A 19,196-nucleotide genomic window follows, 5' to 3' on the forward strand; every position below is an offset into this window, starting at 1 on the left:
ATAGAAAACCCCGAATAAGCATATGTGTGGAGGGGATGTGTCTTGAAACTGTCTGGAGACAGGTAATCTCATGTTAATTTAGACCTTTTCATCGCAGAGTGACCAACACGTCTGCTGAGCCTGCAAGTACAGGAGGTGTAATTAGACTTCCTGGTAGACTTCCTATGTATGCAAGTGATCACAATTTAATGTGAATTTTGCACGTTAAATTGCATTAAAAGAAAGATTAGAGAAAATTTTATATCTTAATGGTAAATATTCAATATAAAACCTCAGACGTTGTGGTGCAGCTAGCAGCAATGTAAAAAGGTGTTAAACCCCTCCACGCTGATTTATGTTCGGGCTGCATGAAGCACCTGGAGTGGTTAGAGGAGCAGGAGGCTGGATTGCTTCCTGCCAAGATATCTGTATATCTGTATAAAAAGCGGACTGTTTGTCCAAGTAATGTAGTATAATTCCATCTGTACCTTTTGAGATCACTAGTACCACAAACTAGTGTGTCACTGACCGTTTGGACCCAGCATTCCAGTACCAGCACTCTGCACGCTACCTTGCAGCTCTGGTCAGTGTGAAAGGCCAGGGGGAACTACCCCTAGCAACAACGGACAGGGGGGCATATGAGGTCCATCCTGTCACAGGTAGTTTTATGGGGGATTTTTTCATTTCAGGTTATTTAATCCAGAAGTAGAAGAATTTTCTAATAATGGTTTTCTTGCTTTGGAGAAACAGTGATTATGGGTTTGTAAATTCTATATCTCCCATCCAGTGTGTAATTCTCAATAGAGAAGTGGTGTGTTAGGTATTGATAGAATATACAATTGGTGTAGAAGACTGAGGTGTACTGAGCTCAGAGGTAGGGAGTCTCAATCTTATTATTTAGTTGATAAATGTATGTTGTATATAACCAATGCTCTTAGTATGATTAGTTCAAAGGTGATCATGGTGGCCTGCAGATTGTTCTTTGTCCAATGGACAAGAGGAGAATTTCTTGCTTCAAGAAATATCTCACCACTATGATCATGTAAAATGGGCCAGGCCTCTTTTCTTTTAATCTTCTGCTAGAAAGACACTAGAGGTCCTAGAGAGCTTTCACCAAATATGTTTGACCACCAGCTTTGAGCTTCTTAGGGCCATCTGTTCTAAATAATTTTCCCCTGAAAATGGAATGAGATTAAGTAATTGATTTGGATAAAAAAAAGTCACAGGTTGGTCCATCTGCTAAGGTTATGTAGAATGATTTAAACTTGTTTGTGAATGGGCCACTTCATGACGTCATAAGTCTGGATTTAGTTCCTCCAGTTCCTGTCTGGGTATTCCCATCTGTGACAATAATTTAACTCCCTCTCTGAGATACTTTCTCCATTACAGGTTTAGACAACAAAACATTAAGGCCTCTATATAGGACAGACTATACACAGGGTGGGGCATAAAGATCTCCCATATTTCGAGGGGGCACTGTGTGGGGGTAAAGAGGTGGGTTAGATTTAATTTGGTAGGTTAAGCTCTGCTGTTTTTAGTACCCATCATGAGTTGGACCAGTGAACATTGGGGCTTTGATGTTCAAGCGTATTATGAGAACAACTGTTCGGTGATAACGACACAGAGAGCGTTTCAAACACGCTTTGCACTAGGTCGAAATGCATCTGTACCAGATTGGGAAACGATTTTGCTATGGAATTTTAATTTTTGGGCAACCGGATCCACACTGAAAAGAAAATCACCTGGCAGACCTAGGACCGTTAGAACACCAGAAAATGTGGAAGCAGTGAGAACATCCATTCAGCAATAACCAAGGCGTTCCGCTCATAAGCATGCCATGGCACTGGGAATATCACCATGCCTCCATGCCATGGCACTGGGAATATCACCATGCCGCCATGCCATGGCACTGGGGATATCACCATGCCTCCATGCCATGGCACTGGGGATATCACCATGCCTCCATGCCATGGCACTGGGGATATCACCATGCCTCCATGCCATGGCACTGGGGATATCACCATGCCGCCATGCCATGGCACTGGGGATATTACCATGCCGCCATGGCACTGGGGATATCACCATGCCTCCATGCCATGGCACTGGGGATATCACCATGCCTCCATGCCATGGCACTGGGGATATCACCATGCCTCCATGCCATGGCACTGGGGATATCACCATGCCTCCATGCCATGGCACTGGGGATATCACCATGCCTCCATGCCATGGCACTGGGAATATCACCATGCCGCCATGGCACTGGGAATATCACCATGCCTCCATGCCATGGCACTGGGGATATCACCATGCCTCCATGCCATGGCACTGGGGATATCACCATGCCTCCATGCCATGGCACTGGGGATATCACCATGCCGCCATGCCATGGCACTGGGGATATCACCATGCCGCCATGGCACTGGGGATATCACCATGCATCCACGCCATGGCACTGGGGATATCACCATGCCTCCATGCCATGGCACTGGGGATATCACCATGCCTCCATGCCATGGCACTGGGGATATCACCATGCCTCCATGCCATGGCACTGGGGATATCACCATGCCTCCATGCCATGGCACTGGGAATATCACCATGCCGCCATGGCACTGGGAATATCACCATGCCTCCATGCCATGGCACTGGGGATATCACCATGCCTCCATGCCATGGCACTGGGGATATCACCATGCCTCCATGCCATGGCACTGGGGATATCACCATGCCGCCATGGCACTGGGAATATCACCATGCCTCCATGCCATGGCACTGGGGATATCACCATGCCGCCATGGCACTGGGGATATCACCATGCCTCCATGCCATGGCACTGGGGATATCACCATGCCTCCATGCCATGGCACTGGGGATATCAAGTCGGAGTTTGAGGAGAATTTTAGAGGCCGATTTAAAATTACATCCTTACAAAATGATGTTGGTTCAAGAATTAATTGAGGGAGATTATGCCAAGCGCAGAGCCCTATGTGAGAAAATTCTTGAACAGTTTCCTGCTGCAGCCGTTCTTCTGAGTAGTGATGAGGCTCAATTCCATATCAGTGGAGCCCATAAACAAGCAGAATTTTTTCGTTATGGGCTGAATATAACCCTCGTGAACGCCACGAACGACCACTCTATTCTCCTTGTGTAATTCTTTGGTGTGATCGGCCCGTATTTTTTTGAGGAAGGTGATGCAACAGTAACTGTGACTTCTGACTGGTATGTTGAAATGTTGGAGACCTTTCTGCGCCCCAAACAGGACAATGTGGATACAGAACATGTGTGGTTTCAACAGGACAGGAGCACAGGTCACACAGCACGATGTTCGCTCGGAGTGTTGAGGTGAACTGTTCCCTGGGTCACCAGATTTCAGCCCATGTGACTTTTCCTTTGGGGATACCTGAAGGAAAAGGTTTTCAAACATTGTCCTCGATCTCTTGAGGATTTGAAGGAAAGGATAAGACAGGAAATCAAAGCCATTCCACCTAATATGACCCGGAGAGTGATGGAGAAATTCCGGGAACATCTTCAGCAATGTATTGCCAACGATGGCTGCCATTTGTCTGATATGATTTTTAAAACCCATTAAAACAAAACTGTTTTTATGTTATTTTCAGAAATAAATACAATGTTTTCCTAAATAGTTTCATTCATTTTTTTATACCCTTTCAAAATGTGGGAGATCTTTATGCCCCACCCTGTAAATATATTAATGGGTGATGGGCAATACTGGATCTTCAATACACGGAGAAGTCTACAATTGCAGCTAGAGGTGGCTATATATCGGCCTCACAGATCTCGGGAGCTCTTCTGGTGGCTAACATCTTTTAACCCATGGTGGATTTGGAGAGGTAGAGAGTATATACTGAATAAGCGCCTAATTCATTCATGGGAATGGGTCATCAACAGACCTGCTCCTGGGCTATTTATCTCAATGGGTCCTCAAGATACCTTTTCCTGGGGTATTTACCCATATTTCATCATTTTAATTCCTATGGGAGCAATTTGTCCATGCACTTTGTTGCACTTTTCATATACCGGATGACAGATCGTGGACTAACCCAGTGACCAGTAGTTTCTGGCTCCACCATATGAACCACATTTCACCACGTTGGCCACTGACTGACAAATGTGATTTTGGAAACCGTGTGTTGTTTTCAACACAGGAACTCTCGCAGCAGCAAAGAGACTTGGAGCTGAGATCTGTCAGATCATATAGAGAAGATACCAGATCACAGAGACTGGATCACAGAGACCAGATCACAACCAGGTTACATTAAAACCTTAGTCCTATACAGACTTTGAGAACATTCACAGAGATGAATTTTTAATGCATTTTTCCCCAAATATCAATGGTAAAATCTACCTGCATCATTTTTACCACAATTATGCTTTAGCTTTGGTTCAGTGTGAACATACGGAAAGGTACTAATGATCATCTAGAAGTACAGACGAAATATATTTACATGGACAGTATGTCACAGAATCGCAGAGACGGCCGCTAACCGGTATTGGCGCAACTGAACAGGGAGGCGCGGTGTCTAACGTACCCCCAGTATTCACCAGGGACCCATGCAAGGGGGTTTGGGCTTAGCTGCAGAGGGTACGCAGCTCACGGTTCTCCAAGACAGTCACCGGTGTAGCGACAGTAGTAGACAGGCGTAGTCAGGCAATCCAGGTCAGAGCCAACTGAGCGGTTCAGTACACAGGGAGGATCCAGAGAGAAGTATTAAAAGCGGTTTTCCACTCGTCACCTTGACGAATGTGGATAAGGTTATAGGCACCTCTAAGACCCAGCTTGGTGAAAATCTGTGCTCCACGAATCCGATCAAAGAGTTCTGATATGAGAGGTAACGGGTAACAGTTCTTCACCGTTATAGCATTCAGCTTCCAGTAGTTAATACAGGGTCTAAGGGTACCGTCTTTCTTTTTGACAATAAAGAACCCTGCACCCACCGGAGAGGAAGACTTGCGGATAAAACCACGTTCAAGATTCTCAGCGACGTATTCAGACATGGCCTGAGTCTCTGGGAGAGATAGATGAAAGACTCTGCCCCTAGGGATGCACTTGTCGGGTACGAGGTCAATGGGGCAATCCCAGGGTCGATGAGGAGGCAGGGACTCGGCTGCAGCTTTGCTGAATACATCTACAAACTCGACATAGGCCTCAGGAAGAGCAGGCTAGGGAGTAGAGGCTAGACAATAGATTGAAAACTTAGGAGGATGTACAGCAGTCAAACAATGTTGCTTGCAGATGGATCCCCAAGAAATGACTTGGGCACAATCGAACTGCGGATTGTGAGCTTTAAGCCAGGGAAGGCCCAAAATAACAGGATTGACGGACTGAGGAAGAATCAGGAAACGTATCCACTCAGAGTGAAGCACTCCTAACGCCAACCGTAAGGGACTGGTAATACAATCAATGGAACCGTTGCTGATACGATTACCATCAATTGCAGTCAGTGCCAGAGGCTGTGGCAATGGAAGAATGGAGAGACGAAGCTTGGAAGCCAACTCAGTGGAGATAAAGTTCCCAGCGGATCTAGAGTCCACAAAAGCTTTCAATTGCTGGGGGCCATCTGGAGAAAATAACATAACAGGCATCAGAAATTCAGAATCTCTCAAGGAATAGGGAGTGAGGGACTTGGATCCTAGGACGACCTCCCTGTCATTGCCTAGGATGGGGCGTTTCCCGCCCTCTTGGAGCATGACGAGAGAAGGTGACCCGAGACCCCACAATAAAGGCAAAGACGATTTTTTATGAGTTTGTTATGCTCCTTCTGGGAAAGGCATAGGTTCCTCCGGAAGAATTTTGGAACTGAGGCTCCATGTGAGGGAAGGAGTGCTGGGTCCGTTCACGTTCTTGAGTACGTTCTGTGTGACGGATGTCCACCTTAACACACAGAGAGACCAAGTCATCAAGATTAGACGGAAGCTCACGGGAGGCCAGATCGTCTTTTATACGGTCGTTTAACCCTTGCCAAAAGGTGGCTACCAGAGCCTCATTGTTCCAGTGGAGTTCTGAAGCCAAGGTGCGAAACTGTACGGCATACTGCCCAGCAGTGAGTGAACCTTGACAGAGAGCTAATAGGCCAGAAGCGGCGGAGGAAACACAGCCGGGCTCATCAAAAACCCTCCGAAAATTCTTAATGAAGGTGGAAGAATTTCGGAGCGTAGGGTCGTCCCGTTCCCAGAGGGGTGAGGCCCAAGACAAGGCTTGACCAGAGAGGAGGGAAATTACATAAGCCACTTTAGTCCTCTCGGAGGCGAAATTTTCTGGGAAAAGCTCAAACTGAATACCGCACTGGTTAAGGAACCCACAACATTTCTTAGGATCGCCATCATATTTCTCCAGCGGTGGAATACGTAGGTTTCTGGAACTAGCGGTGCTGGCAGTAGACGTTGCGGATGCAGAGGTAACCGTTACTGCTAAGGCTGTCTGGATTGCTGGAAGAGACCCCTGAAGGGTGTCTAAACGAGAAACAACTCCATGTAGACTTTGCAAGAGTTGTGCCTGATTGGAGTCTTGCTGATCCACCCTGTGGGCTAAGTGGAGCAGAAGGCCCCGAGCTGAGGGTTCGTCCTGTCCACTCATATGGCCAGAGTATACTGTCATGGAACTGCAGAGATGGCCGCTAACCGGTATTGGCGCAACTGAACAGGGAGGAGCGGAGTCTAACGTACCCCTGGTATTCACCAGGGACCCCCGCAAGGGGGTTTGGGCTTAGCTGCAGAGGGTACGCAGGTCGCGGTTCTCCAAGACAGTCACCGGTGTAGCGACAGTAGTAGACAGGCGTAGTCAGGCAATCCAGGTCAGAGCCAACCGAGCGGTGCAGTACACAGGGAGGATCCAGAGAGAAGTCAGGTCAACCCAAATAGTCAAACCAGCCGGGCAGCGCGGTACCAAAATGAAACATAAGGGGCGAGGTCACAGGAAGCCGAGTCAGAACCGAAGAACACACTGGATCAGAAGTTTAGGAAACACTGGAGAAGGAGTGAACCAATACTCTGGCACTAGACATGTGTCAGAGGCTACTTTATATACCCTAAGGTTCATCCTGATTGGGTTAGGGAGATTTTGGCGGTCAGACATGCTGGCTGCCGACAGGTGAGCAGAGATAGCGTCCCGCTGCTAGGCAACAGGACGTGGTTGCTGAGAAGGTGCAGGCGTCCGTCTCCTGCACCAAGTGTCAGTGCGGAGAAGGTGCCTGACACAGTACAGCTTTTTTTATACAGTTTGGGACACATAACCTGGCAGGAGGTAATCTAGCCTCCTGCCCCTTTAACCAGTCCTGTCATGCAGCCTCGTGAAGGGTTTCACACCTATAACATTGTTTCTAGTGTTACTAGTGTCCAAGAGTTGCCAGGGAGAGGGGGGCTCAGTCTCCTCTCAACTCCTGGTGCCACCATATCTAGGGTGGGAGATTTAATCTCAAACATACAATACTTTCAGGGAACCACCTCTGGGGTCTGGTTGCCTCTTCAAGCCTCTCATTTGTATCCAGGAGGCGCCATTAGAAGGGATAAAAGTGTGTTTAATAACAATGGGAAATACAGAGTATTGCACTCACATACATGGCGTTACAGTCACTCTGAGGCACTAAGGGCAGTTTCTCACGGATGTCAGGACTCCAGTCTAGTGTCACCGATTATCCAATCAGGGAAGGAGGAGGAGAGTGTAGCGTCCTCTCCAGTGGCTAAGTGTGGCAGTGAGTGGCATTCAATTATTGACTACTGACTAGCAGACAGTGACCAGAGTGCTTAGGGAGCTTGGAAGAGGCATGCTGTGGGTGAGGAGGGGAGCTACTGACTAGCAGACAGTGACCAGAGTGCTTAGGGAGCTTGGAAGAGGCATGCTGTGGGTGAGGAGGGGAGCTACTGACTAGCAGACAGTGACCAGAGTGCTTAGGGAGCTTGGAAGAGGCATGCTGTGGGTGAGGAGGCAAGCTGAGAGCCTTGTGTCTACTGCCCCATGGATGGTGGTGCTTAGTCCTGATCGAAGCATGTGACCAGTGGGCAATAATGGACTGCTACCTATCTCTTTAAGACTGTGCAGCAGTAATCCACTTTTCAGTTTGAAACTGACCCATAATGACACATACACCTTTATGTCCTATTTTTATAAGGCATTCTCGACACGGAAACACAGAATGTACTCTGACAGTTCTCTTTATAATAGAATTAGTCAGTGTTTCTTTGTGAGCACATAATGTATAATTTTGCTCAACTATGTTTCCATTCACTGGTTCTTACCTTTGTCCTGGAAATCTAACTGTGATCTGAGTACAGTATATGCAGTTTTCAGAAATACAAACAAATGATGGAGTACAATGTATATTGTCTTAAGCTATGTTTATTGTGAAGTAAATACATTTTCAATGACATATCTGCTTAAACCCCCCCACGGTTTTACATTTTTCACACACCCTCCATACACAGCAGCTAAGTGTGGGAGTTGTGACATGTAAGGGGTCCGTGAGAGACTGATTAGCATGTAAGGAGATCTGATGAATTGTGTGGAGGTCTACTGGCATGTGGCGAGCTCTCATGGTATGTGCGGAGGTATGATGTGGAGCAAAGGGGCATGTGGGAAGGTCTGATGGGTTGGGTACGCTTCACGGATGTTCACTACTCCGACATGTAGAAGGCCTACAAAGAAAATCCCAAATGATGAAAAACCGATTGGAAAAGAAACAGACTTACCTTCAACCTGCCGCTGGAGATCTCCGATGGGAGCTCCATGCTGACAGCAAGTGATTCCGATTGGAGAAGTGTTCTGCACTGCAGGGTGACGTCTGTCAATAGAAATTTAAAGCGGCTTCTTAACCTTAGGGGTCTCCACATTGCCGATTTAAATTTCTATTGACAGACGTTGTGATGACGTCAGCCTGCAGTGCCGAACACTTGTTCAATCGGAATCACTTGCTGTCAGCTTGGTGCTTCCATCCTAGATCTCCAGCATAGGGTTGAAGGTAAGTCTGTTTCTTTTCCAATCGTTTTTTCATAATTACAGATTTGCTTTGTAGGGCTTCTCCATGTCGGGATAGTGGTAATTGTAAAAACGATTATCACCGGGTCTGATGGCATGCGGAGAGGTCTGATGGGCATGCGGAAGGTCTGATGGGCATGCGGAGAGGTCTGATGGCCATGCGGAAGGTCTGATGGGCATGCGGAGGGTCTGATGGGCATGCAGAGAGGTCTGATGGGCATGCAGAGAGGTCTGATGGGCATGCGGAGGGTCTGATGGGGATGCGGAGAGGTCTGATGGGCATGCGGAGGGTCTGATGGGCATGCGGAGGGTCTGATGGGCATGCAGAGAGGTCTGATGGGCATGCAGAGGTCTGATGGGCATGCGGAGGGTCTGATGGGCATGCAGAGAGGTCTGATGGGCATGCAGAGGTCTGATGGGCATGCGGAGGGTCTGATGGGGATGCGGAGAGGTCTGATGGGCATGCGGAGGGTCTGATGGGCATGCGGAGGGTCTGATGGGCATGCGGAGGGTCTGATGGGGATGCGGAGAGGTCTGATGGGCATGCGGAGGGTCTGATGGGCATGCGGAGGGTCTGATGGGCATGCAGAGAGGTCTGATGGGCATGCAGAGAGGTCTGATGGGCATGCGGAGGGTCTGATGGGCATGCGGAGAGGTCTGATGGGCATGCGGAGGGTCTGATGGGCATGCGGAGAGGTCTGATGGGCATGCAGAGGGTCTGATGGGCATGTGAAGGGTCTGATGGGCATGCAGAGGGTCTGATGGGCATGCAAGAGGCATTTTGTTAGGTTTGATTTCATGTTGGGAGAACAGTAGATGAGGAGTGGTGTGATGCTCATGATGACCATTTATGACCTTTTTTATCCCCAATTCAACAGTTCCCGCTACACCGATTGTGAACAACTGTGAAGAGATTATATTTAACCCTTTCAACCCTCCTTCGCTGGAAGCAGGTACAAGATGTGCTCATTTGGTGATTATTGTGAACATTTTCGCACTGTTGGATATTTTCTTTTTCACTTAGCAAGGTATTGTAAATGATGTTATATTTTCAATGTACATGTGTACAGTATCTATGCGTGTGTTTATACTATGTATATGCACACATATAAAAGGTAAAGTTGCCTCTTTGCAGTATCTATAGATATTTTTTAACTCTTTGGGGTATATTTACTAAACTGCGGATTTGAAAATGTGGAGATGTTGCCTATAGCAACCAATCAGATTCTAGCTGTAATTCTGTAGAATGTACTAAATAAATGATAACTAGAATTTGGTTGGTTGCTAAAGGCAACATCTCCACTTTTCTATACCCGCAGTTTAGTAAACAATAAACCCCCTTGTGTCTGATTGGTTGACCACCCCTGCTGTACAGTATGAATAACTATTTACCTAAAAATTAAAACTATCAATTAAATTCAAAAGTGACATCAAGCTTAAATTTCATACCTGTGTAGTAGCATTATACAGTCACCCCCCCCACCCCCCAACCTAACTCCCAAACTCACCCCTCCCAATACAGACCATTTAAGATGTTCGGGATTATTATATTAGCAAAGTGACAATATCTCCCTTTTACATACTTCATTTATTAATAACATGTTCCGGATTGTTTTTCTGTAAGGCGCCACATAACTCTGCATTACCGGACAGTTTGTTACTAATCATACTAAATAGACACATTGGGCCTGATTCATTAAGGAAAGGAAAACAAAAAAAAGAGTAACTTTGCACTTTGACTAAACCATTTTGCATTGGAGGGGGGGGGGGGGGGCAAATGTAAAATGTGATGGCAGATGTATAGTTGGGGTAGGGTGTGCTCTAGATCAACTTTAAATGTCAGTGTAAAAATAAATCTATCAAGTTTGTGTGATACTTTAAAAAACAGCCAGTATTTATCTTATGTGCAAGATAAGAAACTAATTTGCACCCCTTGTATTGTAACATGGTTTGTCCAGGAGAAAATTTACTCATTTTTTGCCTCACTTTCCTTAATGAATCTGTCCCATTAAGTACAACACACAAGCTAAGACGAGAGGAAGAAACTGACAGGGTGGTCGACTGGGTGGATATTAAGGATCTAAAATAAGCTTGTTAGGTGAGAGAGACAACAGTATAGTATTATCCCTAATAATGTTTACTAAATTACCAATCTTATTCTCAATGTTAACATTCTTCCTATAAATAAACTTGGGATTAGGGCTGAAGAAAGAACCTAAATTGGGGCAGGTTTGTCACAATATTTCCACCTTTCTATAAACCCAACTAAAATTAGTGACACCACAGTAGCCATAATCTTTACTTTCTACAATACTACCCGACAATCCAATAATCCCATTAAATTAAATTTCACAATTTATAGCACGTCATTACAGACATAAGAAAATCTAAATAAAGTCTGTTTCCAGTGAACCCACAGATAATCATATGAGCCTGTAAGTTATAACCAATAGTCTTATAGCATTTTTTTCCTACTCTAGTTAGATGGGTCTTCAGAATACTTTGTATCCAGCTGTGTATATGCTGATTGGTTACATGGAAATACAACTTAATATCAAGAAAAGGGACCACCATTATTGAGCAGCATGAAACCTTCACCTTCTCCACTAACCAGATATCATCAATGTATCCGTACCAGCAAGAAATAATCCCTTTAAAAGCATTATTTCCGTACATTTGCTACACCCTGCGCCATGGTAGCCCCTATGCCCCCACCCCTACTATGTAGTCATTCCTGCACCCATTAAGGATTTTACTACAAGATACATTTATTCCATTGTTATTCTCCATTCTACTTAATTACTCATCTACTTTATCATTCACTGTGACACAATGGGATCACCCAGACAAATTGTACCACATTTCTCATATGAATAGGGAATGACTTGTTATAATACCCCCGTTACACACTTTATTATAGTACAACTACATGTTGCAATTACTGCCCCAGTCAAAAGGGATAATTGTATTTAACATATTCAGTTATGTTCCAAACGTGCTGCATTATGTACAGTCTATAAGCAATTATTGTGCAAACACATTCAGAGAGATCTTGTGGCCCTATAAAACCCAGGGGCCAACATTGTACAGCTGAGCAGATATATAGATTATCCACACAGTCATTGCTGATAGACCCACACTTATTAAGGGACCATTGTGTTCCATGATATGTAGCAAATTGGTTAGTTAGTAAATTAGAGTATGTTTGCTAAGTCCCCTGTGTGTGTATACAGACATGCGAATACAATGGGCCTGATTCATTAAGGAAAGGAAAGCAAAAAAAATGAGTAGCTTTGCACCTCAGCAAAACTATGTTGTATTGGAGCTTTATAGTTGGGGTAGAGCATGTCCTAGATCAACTTTTAATGTCAGTGTAAAAATAAAGCTATCAAGTATTTGCGTCCTACATGAAAAAAACAGCCAGTAGGGTCTATACTCATTAGAGAATAGTTTGTATTAATACAATAATATAACATGTAATTAAATAAAAAAGCTCCCCCACATCTGTCTTATACCTCTTTAAAAATCAAATGGGAATCTTCTCTCCTGCAATAGTCAAAAGTGGAAAAGTAAGTAAAAGTACTATCAGCCAATCAGAAGCAGCTGAAGGCGCTGCCAATCGGCCTCATCATTGCGTCTCGTTGCACTAGCCCTGATGTAAGTGAGTATTCTTTAATGTCTAAATGTGACGCAATTACATGAACACCTAACTGTACTCAACACCCCCAATTCTGTCTCCCCGAGTGTAAGGAGTTACAAATCGCAGCTACACAAACGCACACGTGCTGCATGAAAATGTATATCTTGTGCAAAGTAAAAACATATACGCCCAACTCTAAACACTTTGTATGAAGTATACTCACATTCAGACAAGGTTCTGTTTTTGCTGCAGAAACTGTAGAAATTGTTTGTTTTTTACCCCAGGAATCCAGAAGAGGAGCAATAATTACCCCAAACTCAGCCTTCATCATTTTATAAAAGCCCCTCAGAGAGGTATTGTGTCACGCTCAGGGTTCTTTAAGAAGGTAACGTAGCGATGTAATAAGTTCATCTTTACAAACAGTTTAAGAGTTCCATAAGTTTACTAAATACCCTCAGCTAGGGGTGAAGCAGGCCCCGACCTCTCACCTCCGGGCACCAACCCCTCACCTCCGGGCTCCGACCCCTCACCTCCGGGCCCCGACCCCTCACCTCCGGGCCCCTGCGCCCTCATTCTTCCGCCACTTACATCCGGTCCTCAGCGGGTACATCCTGACTTCATATCATTCCCAGAGCAGATTTAGAAATCACCCAGAATGCTGATTACATCTCTATCTGCAACAATTGTGTACAAAGTTTGGGATTATTTATGACAATGTAAAAGTCTGTTTTTAGCACCATTTAACGCTGTTCACAATCCACTAACACAACAAGAAGACACACTGTACCCAGATTGCTCTTTATATTTCCCGAAATGTGTTGTCAATGTAACTCCCCATAAGAGTCATTTCCAAACCATACTCTGCCCACAGCGCCTATGACATTTGGGTCTATACTTAGGGTTAGTGTTAGGGTCCGGCTCCAGTGTCCACGGGGAGACTGAGCAGATCAGGGGTGTTTTAGCTGCTAAGGATATTTGGACAAATTTAGGGTATTTTGTGGTTGCTGAATTCAAAAATGAAAATAGTGTTTTCAAATTGACTCTAGTTCTTCAGATAATGGATACCCTCAATTAATGGGGAACTTATAGGGAGCCATATTGTGTGCATATGAGAATCTAACAGAACATTCTAGAAGGTGAGACATGCGAATATTCTAGCTGTTCACTCCGCGATCATTCTAGAATATTCCCCGGACATTAGTGATCGGTCACCCAACAAGCAGTCAGTTGGCAGTTGAGCGGTTCGTGTTGTCTATTGTGTTTTTCTTGTTTCTCGTCCATGTAATATATTTGTATACAGAGTGTTTCAAGTAAGACTAAAGTCAATTGGTTGACAGGGATCATATCATTCTCCCACCACTCCATAACAAGCTGGGCTGGGCCGGGGGGCAGGGGGCATCAGTCCCCCGGGCCGCTCAGTTTATCCACTGTTAGGACCGGCCGCCCAGACCCCCTCCCCCCCCCCGGATGCACTATTACCCTAATTATTACCGGCGGCCGCATCACATGACACGCGATACGGCCGCCTCAGCGCACAGGCGGGCGCATCACATGACACGCAATGTGGCCGCATCCTTGATGACGTGGCCGCATCACGTGTCATGTGATGCGGCCGCCTGTGCGCCCCCCGAGCTGAAACTTGCCAGCCCGCGCCTGGCTGGGCAGCACGGCGGCTCAGTGGTTAGCACTTCTGCCTTACAGCACTGGGGTCATGAGTTCAATTCCCAACCATGTCCTTATCTGTGTGGAGTTTGTATGTTCTCCCCGTGTTTGCTCCCACACTCCAAAAACATATTAGTAGGTTATTGTGTGTGTGTCTATATTAGGGAATTTAGACTGTAAGCTCCAATGGGGCAGGGACTGATGTGAGCGAGTTCTCTGTACAGCGCTGCGGAATTAGTGGCGCTATATAAATAAATAGATGATGATGATGATGACTAATGAAACAATTAGTTAAGGCCTTGGACAAAGATGGCGATTGCTTCATATACATTTGTAGATCGTTCCCCAGACTAAGTATGGAAAAACTAAAAGCTGGAATCTTTGATGGCCCCCGTAAACTTATCAAGGATTCTAATTCTAAATACAACGTTTATAAATAGTGTTAAAGCTTCTGCCTGGTGCAGTTACATCGCAGTTGACGAGAACTTCTCCGGTAACCACAAAGCTGACAATTATGAAGATCACAAACTTTAGAAATGCGGGTACTAACATGAGCCTATAGGTGCACTGTGTCCATAGCCACCTCCACAGAGTTACAGATAATCTTGGTGATTTTAGTGAGAACAAGGGGAGAGGTTTCATCAGGATATAAAGGTGATGGAGGAAAGGTATCAAGGCAGATGGGACAGACACATGATGTAGACTATTGCTGGAGCCATAACCCACATAAAAGAAAATTGTACAGAGTTTTACAATGGATTAATTGTAATGAGCTGAATTAGTTTACTATGTTATCTGTCTTTATACCAAATAAAATGCCATTATGTATTTCATGTGTTTACTTTTGTATGAATTGAGACAATTTCAATGCGATTTGTAAGTATTCTCTGCCTGACATAAAATATTTGCCATTTTTATGTTTTTCAATGGGGTAACAATTATCTAAAAAAAATAGACACAAACTAACAAACCCAATGTAATATTCACAATCAGCAACACAAAGTTACCCCAAAATCACTCTATTATGATTGGCAATAAAATGAGTGTTAACCAGTGTAATCATCATTATACATAGTGCTGTCAAATCCCTCAGCTCAGTACAGGGAATATGTAATCATTCACAGCAGTCACTGTTCCATTGGATCTCCCAGTCTATGTTCCCCAACACACTGACACACAGAAAAAGCAGAGGCATTAAACACTTTCTTTTCTTCAGTATTTACTAGAGAGGAATAAATGGTAGGAATAATACATAAAAACGGAAATGAAACCGTACCATTAATTAATACTGGGCTGATAGAGGAAGAAGTCCAAAGGTGACTGAAGAATATTAAGATAAATAAAGCTCCAGGTCCAGATGGCATACACCAAGGGTTCTTATGGAGTTAAACTCAGAAATACCTAGACCGCTATTCTTAATTTTCATAGCTTCAATCTCATCAGGCTCAGTACCAAGGGATTGGCTAATAGCAGATGTGGTGCCGTTGTTTAAAAAGGGGACGAGATCACAAACAGAGAATTATAGAACTGTAAACCTGACATCAATAGTGGGGAAACTACTGGAAGGTATTTTAAGGGACAGTATTCAGGATTACTTGGTACGCAATAAGATTATTAGTGGGAATCAACATGGATTTGTGAGGGATAGGTCATGTCAAACTAATATAATTAGTTTCTACGAGGAAGTTAGTGGAAACTTAGACCAGGGCAGGACAGTAGATGTGGTCTACTTAGATTTTGCAAAGGCCTTTGATACAGTGCCACACAAGAGGTTGGTTTACAAAATAAGGGAACTGGGTCTAGGAATCAACATTTGTACTTGGGTTGAAAACTGGTTAGAGAATAGGGACCAGAGAGTTGTGATAAATGGAACAGTTTCTAATTGGTAAAAAGTTTTAAGTGGAGTACCTCAAGGCTCTGTGCTGGGGCCACTCCTTTTTAATATATTTATTAATGACCTTGGTGATGGTTTAGAGAGTAAAGCTTCCATTTTTACAGACAACACTAAACTCTGTAAGGTAATAAAATCAGAGTAAGATGTAGCTTCTCTACAGAGGGACTTTAATAAACTGGAGGATTGGGGCGGCCAAATGGAATATGAAGTTTAACACAGATAAATGTAAGGTTATGCATTCAGGGATCAAAAACAAGCACACAATCTGGACACCACTCTATAAAAAAGATATTTTAGAGCTAGAAAAGGTTCAGAGAAGGGCGCCAAAATTGATAAAGGGTATGGAGTCATTAAGTTATGAGGAAAGGTTAGCCCGTTTAGGAATGTTTACTTTAGAAAAGAGGTGTCTAAGGGGAGATATGATTACTATGTACAAATACATTAGGGCTCAATACAGAGAACTTTCATGGAAACTTTTTACCCCAAGGACTGTACACAGGACACGTGGTCATCCCCTAAGGTTAGAGGATAGGAAGTTTCACAACCAGCAAAGGAAGGGGTTCTTTACAGTAAGGGCAGTCAAGATATAGAATTCACTGTCAGGGAAGGTTGTGATGGCAGATTCAATAGATATGTTTATGAAAGGGTTAGACAAATTTTTAGTGGAAAAGTGTATCCAGGGATACGACTGTTAATTAAAATGAAGGATAGTAGTGGATACAGGGAAAAAATAGGACTGTGATACTGGGTGTGGGGGTTTTTTCATGCTTGAAACAGATTGGCGGTTGCTTAATCTGGATCAATTTCAAATATAAGAGAGAGATCGCAGGAGATCCAAAATAGGTTGAACTTGATGGACTGGTGTCTTTTTTCAACCTCAAAAACTATGTTACTATGTTTCTAACTACATGCACACATATGGAAACAGACAGATACACACATCAACACACACAGACACACACATACACACATATGAAGACACACAGATACACACGTCAATGCATACAGACACAAACACACACACAGACACACAGACACACACAAAACATATAAACATATATAAACACACATGAGCGGACACAGATTCACAGACACACTCACACAGACATAGGGCTAGATTTACTAAGCTGCGGGTTTGAAAAAGTGGGGATGTTGCCTATAGCAACCAATCAGATTTTAGCTGTCATTTTGTGGAAGGTACTAAATAAATAAAAGCTAGAATCTGATTGGTTGCTATAGGCAACATCCCCACTTTTTCAAACCCGCAGCTTAGTAAATCTAGCCCATAGTCTACATACATTAACACATATGAGCAGACAAACAGACACAAAATCACAAACATGCACAGACAGACACACATAAGCAGACACACCATATAGACACACATACAAGCATGAGCAAACACACAGACACACAGACATACAGACACACAAACATATTAGGGACATTTTTTTCAATTAACCTACCAGTATGTTTTTGGAGTGTGGGAGGAAACTGGAGCACCCGGAGGAAACCCACACAAACACGGGGAGAACATACAAACTCCACACACTGGTCAGAGTTGAACCCATAGCACTAACCACTGATCCTCTCAGTGTCAGACCAGAGAAGTAGACACAGATTATGGCCATAATATGGGGAATGAAGCTGTGAATGATAAGACACAGATACCCGGCTCTCACCGCTTGTGTCCAACATCAGCTCATAGATCATTACACCAATATCAGCACAAAGATTATTACACTAACATCAGCTCATAGATCATTACACCAATATCAGCACATAGATCATTACACCAATATCAGCTCATAGATCATTACACCAATATCAGCACAAAGATTATTACACTAACATCAGCACAAAGATTATTACACTAACATCAGCTCATAGATCATTACACCAATATCAGCACATAGATCATTCCACCAATATCAGCACATAGATAATTACACCAATATCAGCTCATAGATCATTACACCAATATCAGCACATAGATAATTACACCAGGCACATTAAACGTTAGGCTGTCCCTGACTATTGCTTTCAAGCGGTGTATAAATATCTGATTATAAACCAACTAGACATTACCAGAATACATGGAGCAATGAATAGTACGAGTCACCATCATACAACTAGGACCCCCAGACTGGTTATAACAGTTGTAGTTCTGGAGAGCTGACATCTCTTTATATACCATCAATCCCACACACAGTACACAGTCCTGACCAGCACTGACCCCACTTCACAGAACAGGGGGGGTGTAACCCCTTCCACCACTGCCCACAAGGTGGGAGGAGGAACCTGTCACACATAGGGCACACGTGTGTCTGATAAAACCACATCATTAATAGTGATGGTTAATTATCACTAGGCCTGACAGCCAGCTCTGTATGAATGGAGACCACCCCCGCCCCTCCAGCCCCAGGATCAGGTGCTGAAGGCAGAATGTCTGCACTGGAGGAGAGGCCTGGGAGCATCACAGGGATAACTCATCACTGATAAAGGAGAGCGACACTCATCCTGCATCTGTCGGCTATTGGAGGTCTGCAGCACAGTATAAGGCCAAGAAGCTGGAGATGCAGAGATGATGGGAGCAGGGAACAGGTGCATTCACCATGGACCAGTCCGCTGCCTCCCTCTCCATCCTCACTTACCCTCTCTGGCTTTCAGCAGAACCGTGTTAGCCACAATGTTTTCCAGCTCCATTGACGGCTCTCTGTGCAAGGTAGCAATGCAGCAGCTCCGGAGGCGGCAGGAGGGGAAGGGAGGGAGATGGGAGGGGGAGCTGGTGAAGGAGGAGGCAGTGAGAAGAAGGGAAGACAGGAGGGGGTGTGTGAGGTGAGACAGTGGTACACACTACACACAGCCATGGATGGGGGGCTGACACAGGGCAGGTGAGGAGAGGAGGATGAGCTATACATATAGCAGGGACTGTACAGACATCCTGTCATACATTACACCATGTACATTCACATCCCAGTGTGCTGATTACGTGGGAGCTGTCAGCGCAAGGACGCCCCCTGCTGGAA

At 44.6% G+C, this 19,196-nt stretch overlaps 1 protein-coding gene across 1 annotated transcript in view; it reads right to left on the reverse strand.

Moving 5' to 3' along the window:
* Positions 1–19,120, reverse strand: part of GRK5 (G protein-coupled receptor kinase 5) — a 120,974-nt gene extending 101,854 nt beyond the window's left edge. Inside the window, 1 exon segment of the mRNA XM_075215548.1 lies at positions 18,822–19,120. Coding sequence (XP_075071649.1) covers positions 18,822–18,873 — 52 coding nt within the window. The 5' untranslated portion in view covers positions 18,874–19,120.
* Between the last annotated feature and the right edge of the window lie 76 nt (positions 19,121–19,196).

This window comes from Mixophyes fleayi, chromosome 6, assembly GCF_038048845.1.
Source record: "Mixophyes fleayi isolate aMixFle1 chromosome 6, aMixFle1.hap1, whole genome shotgun sequence".
NCBI lineage: Eukaryota > Metazoa > Chordata > Amphibia > Anura > Limnodynastidae > Mixophyes > Mixophyes fleayi.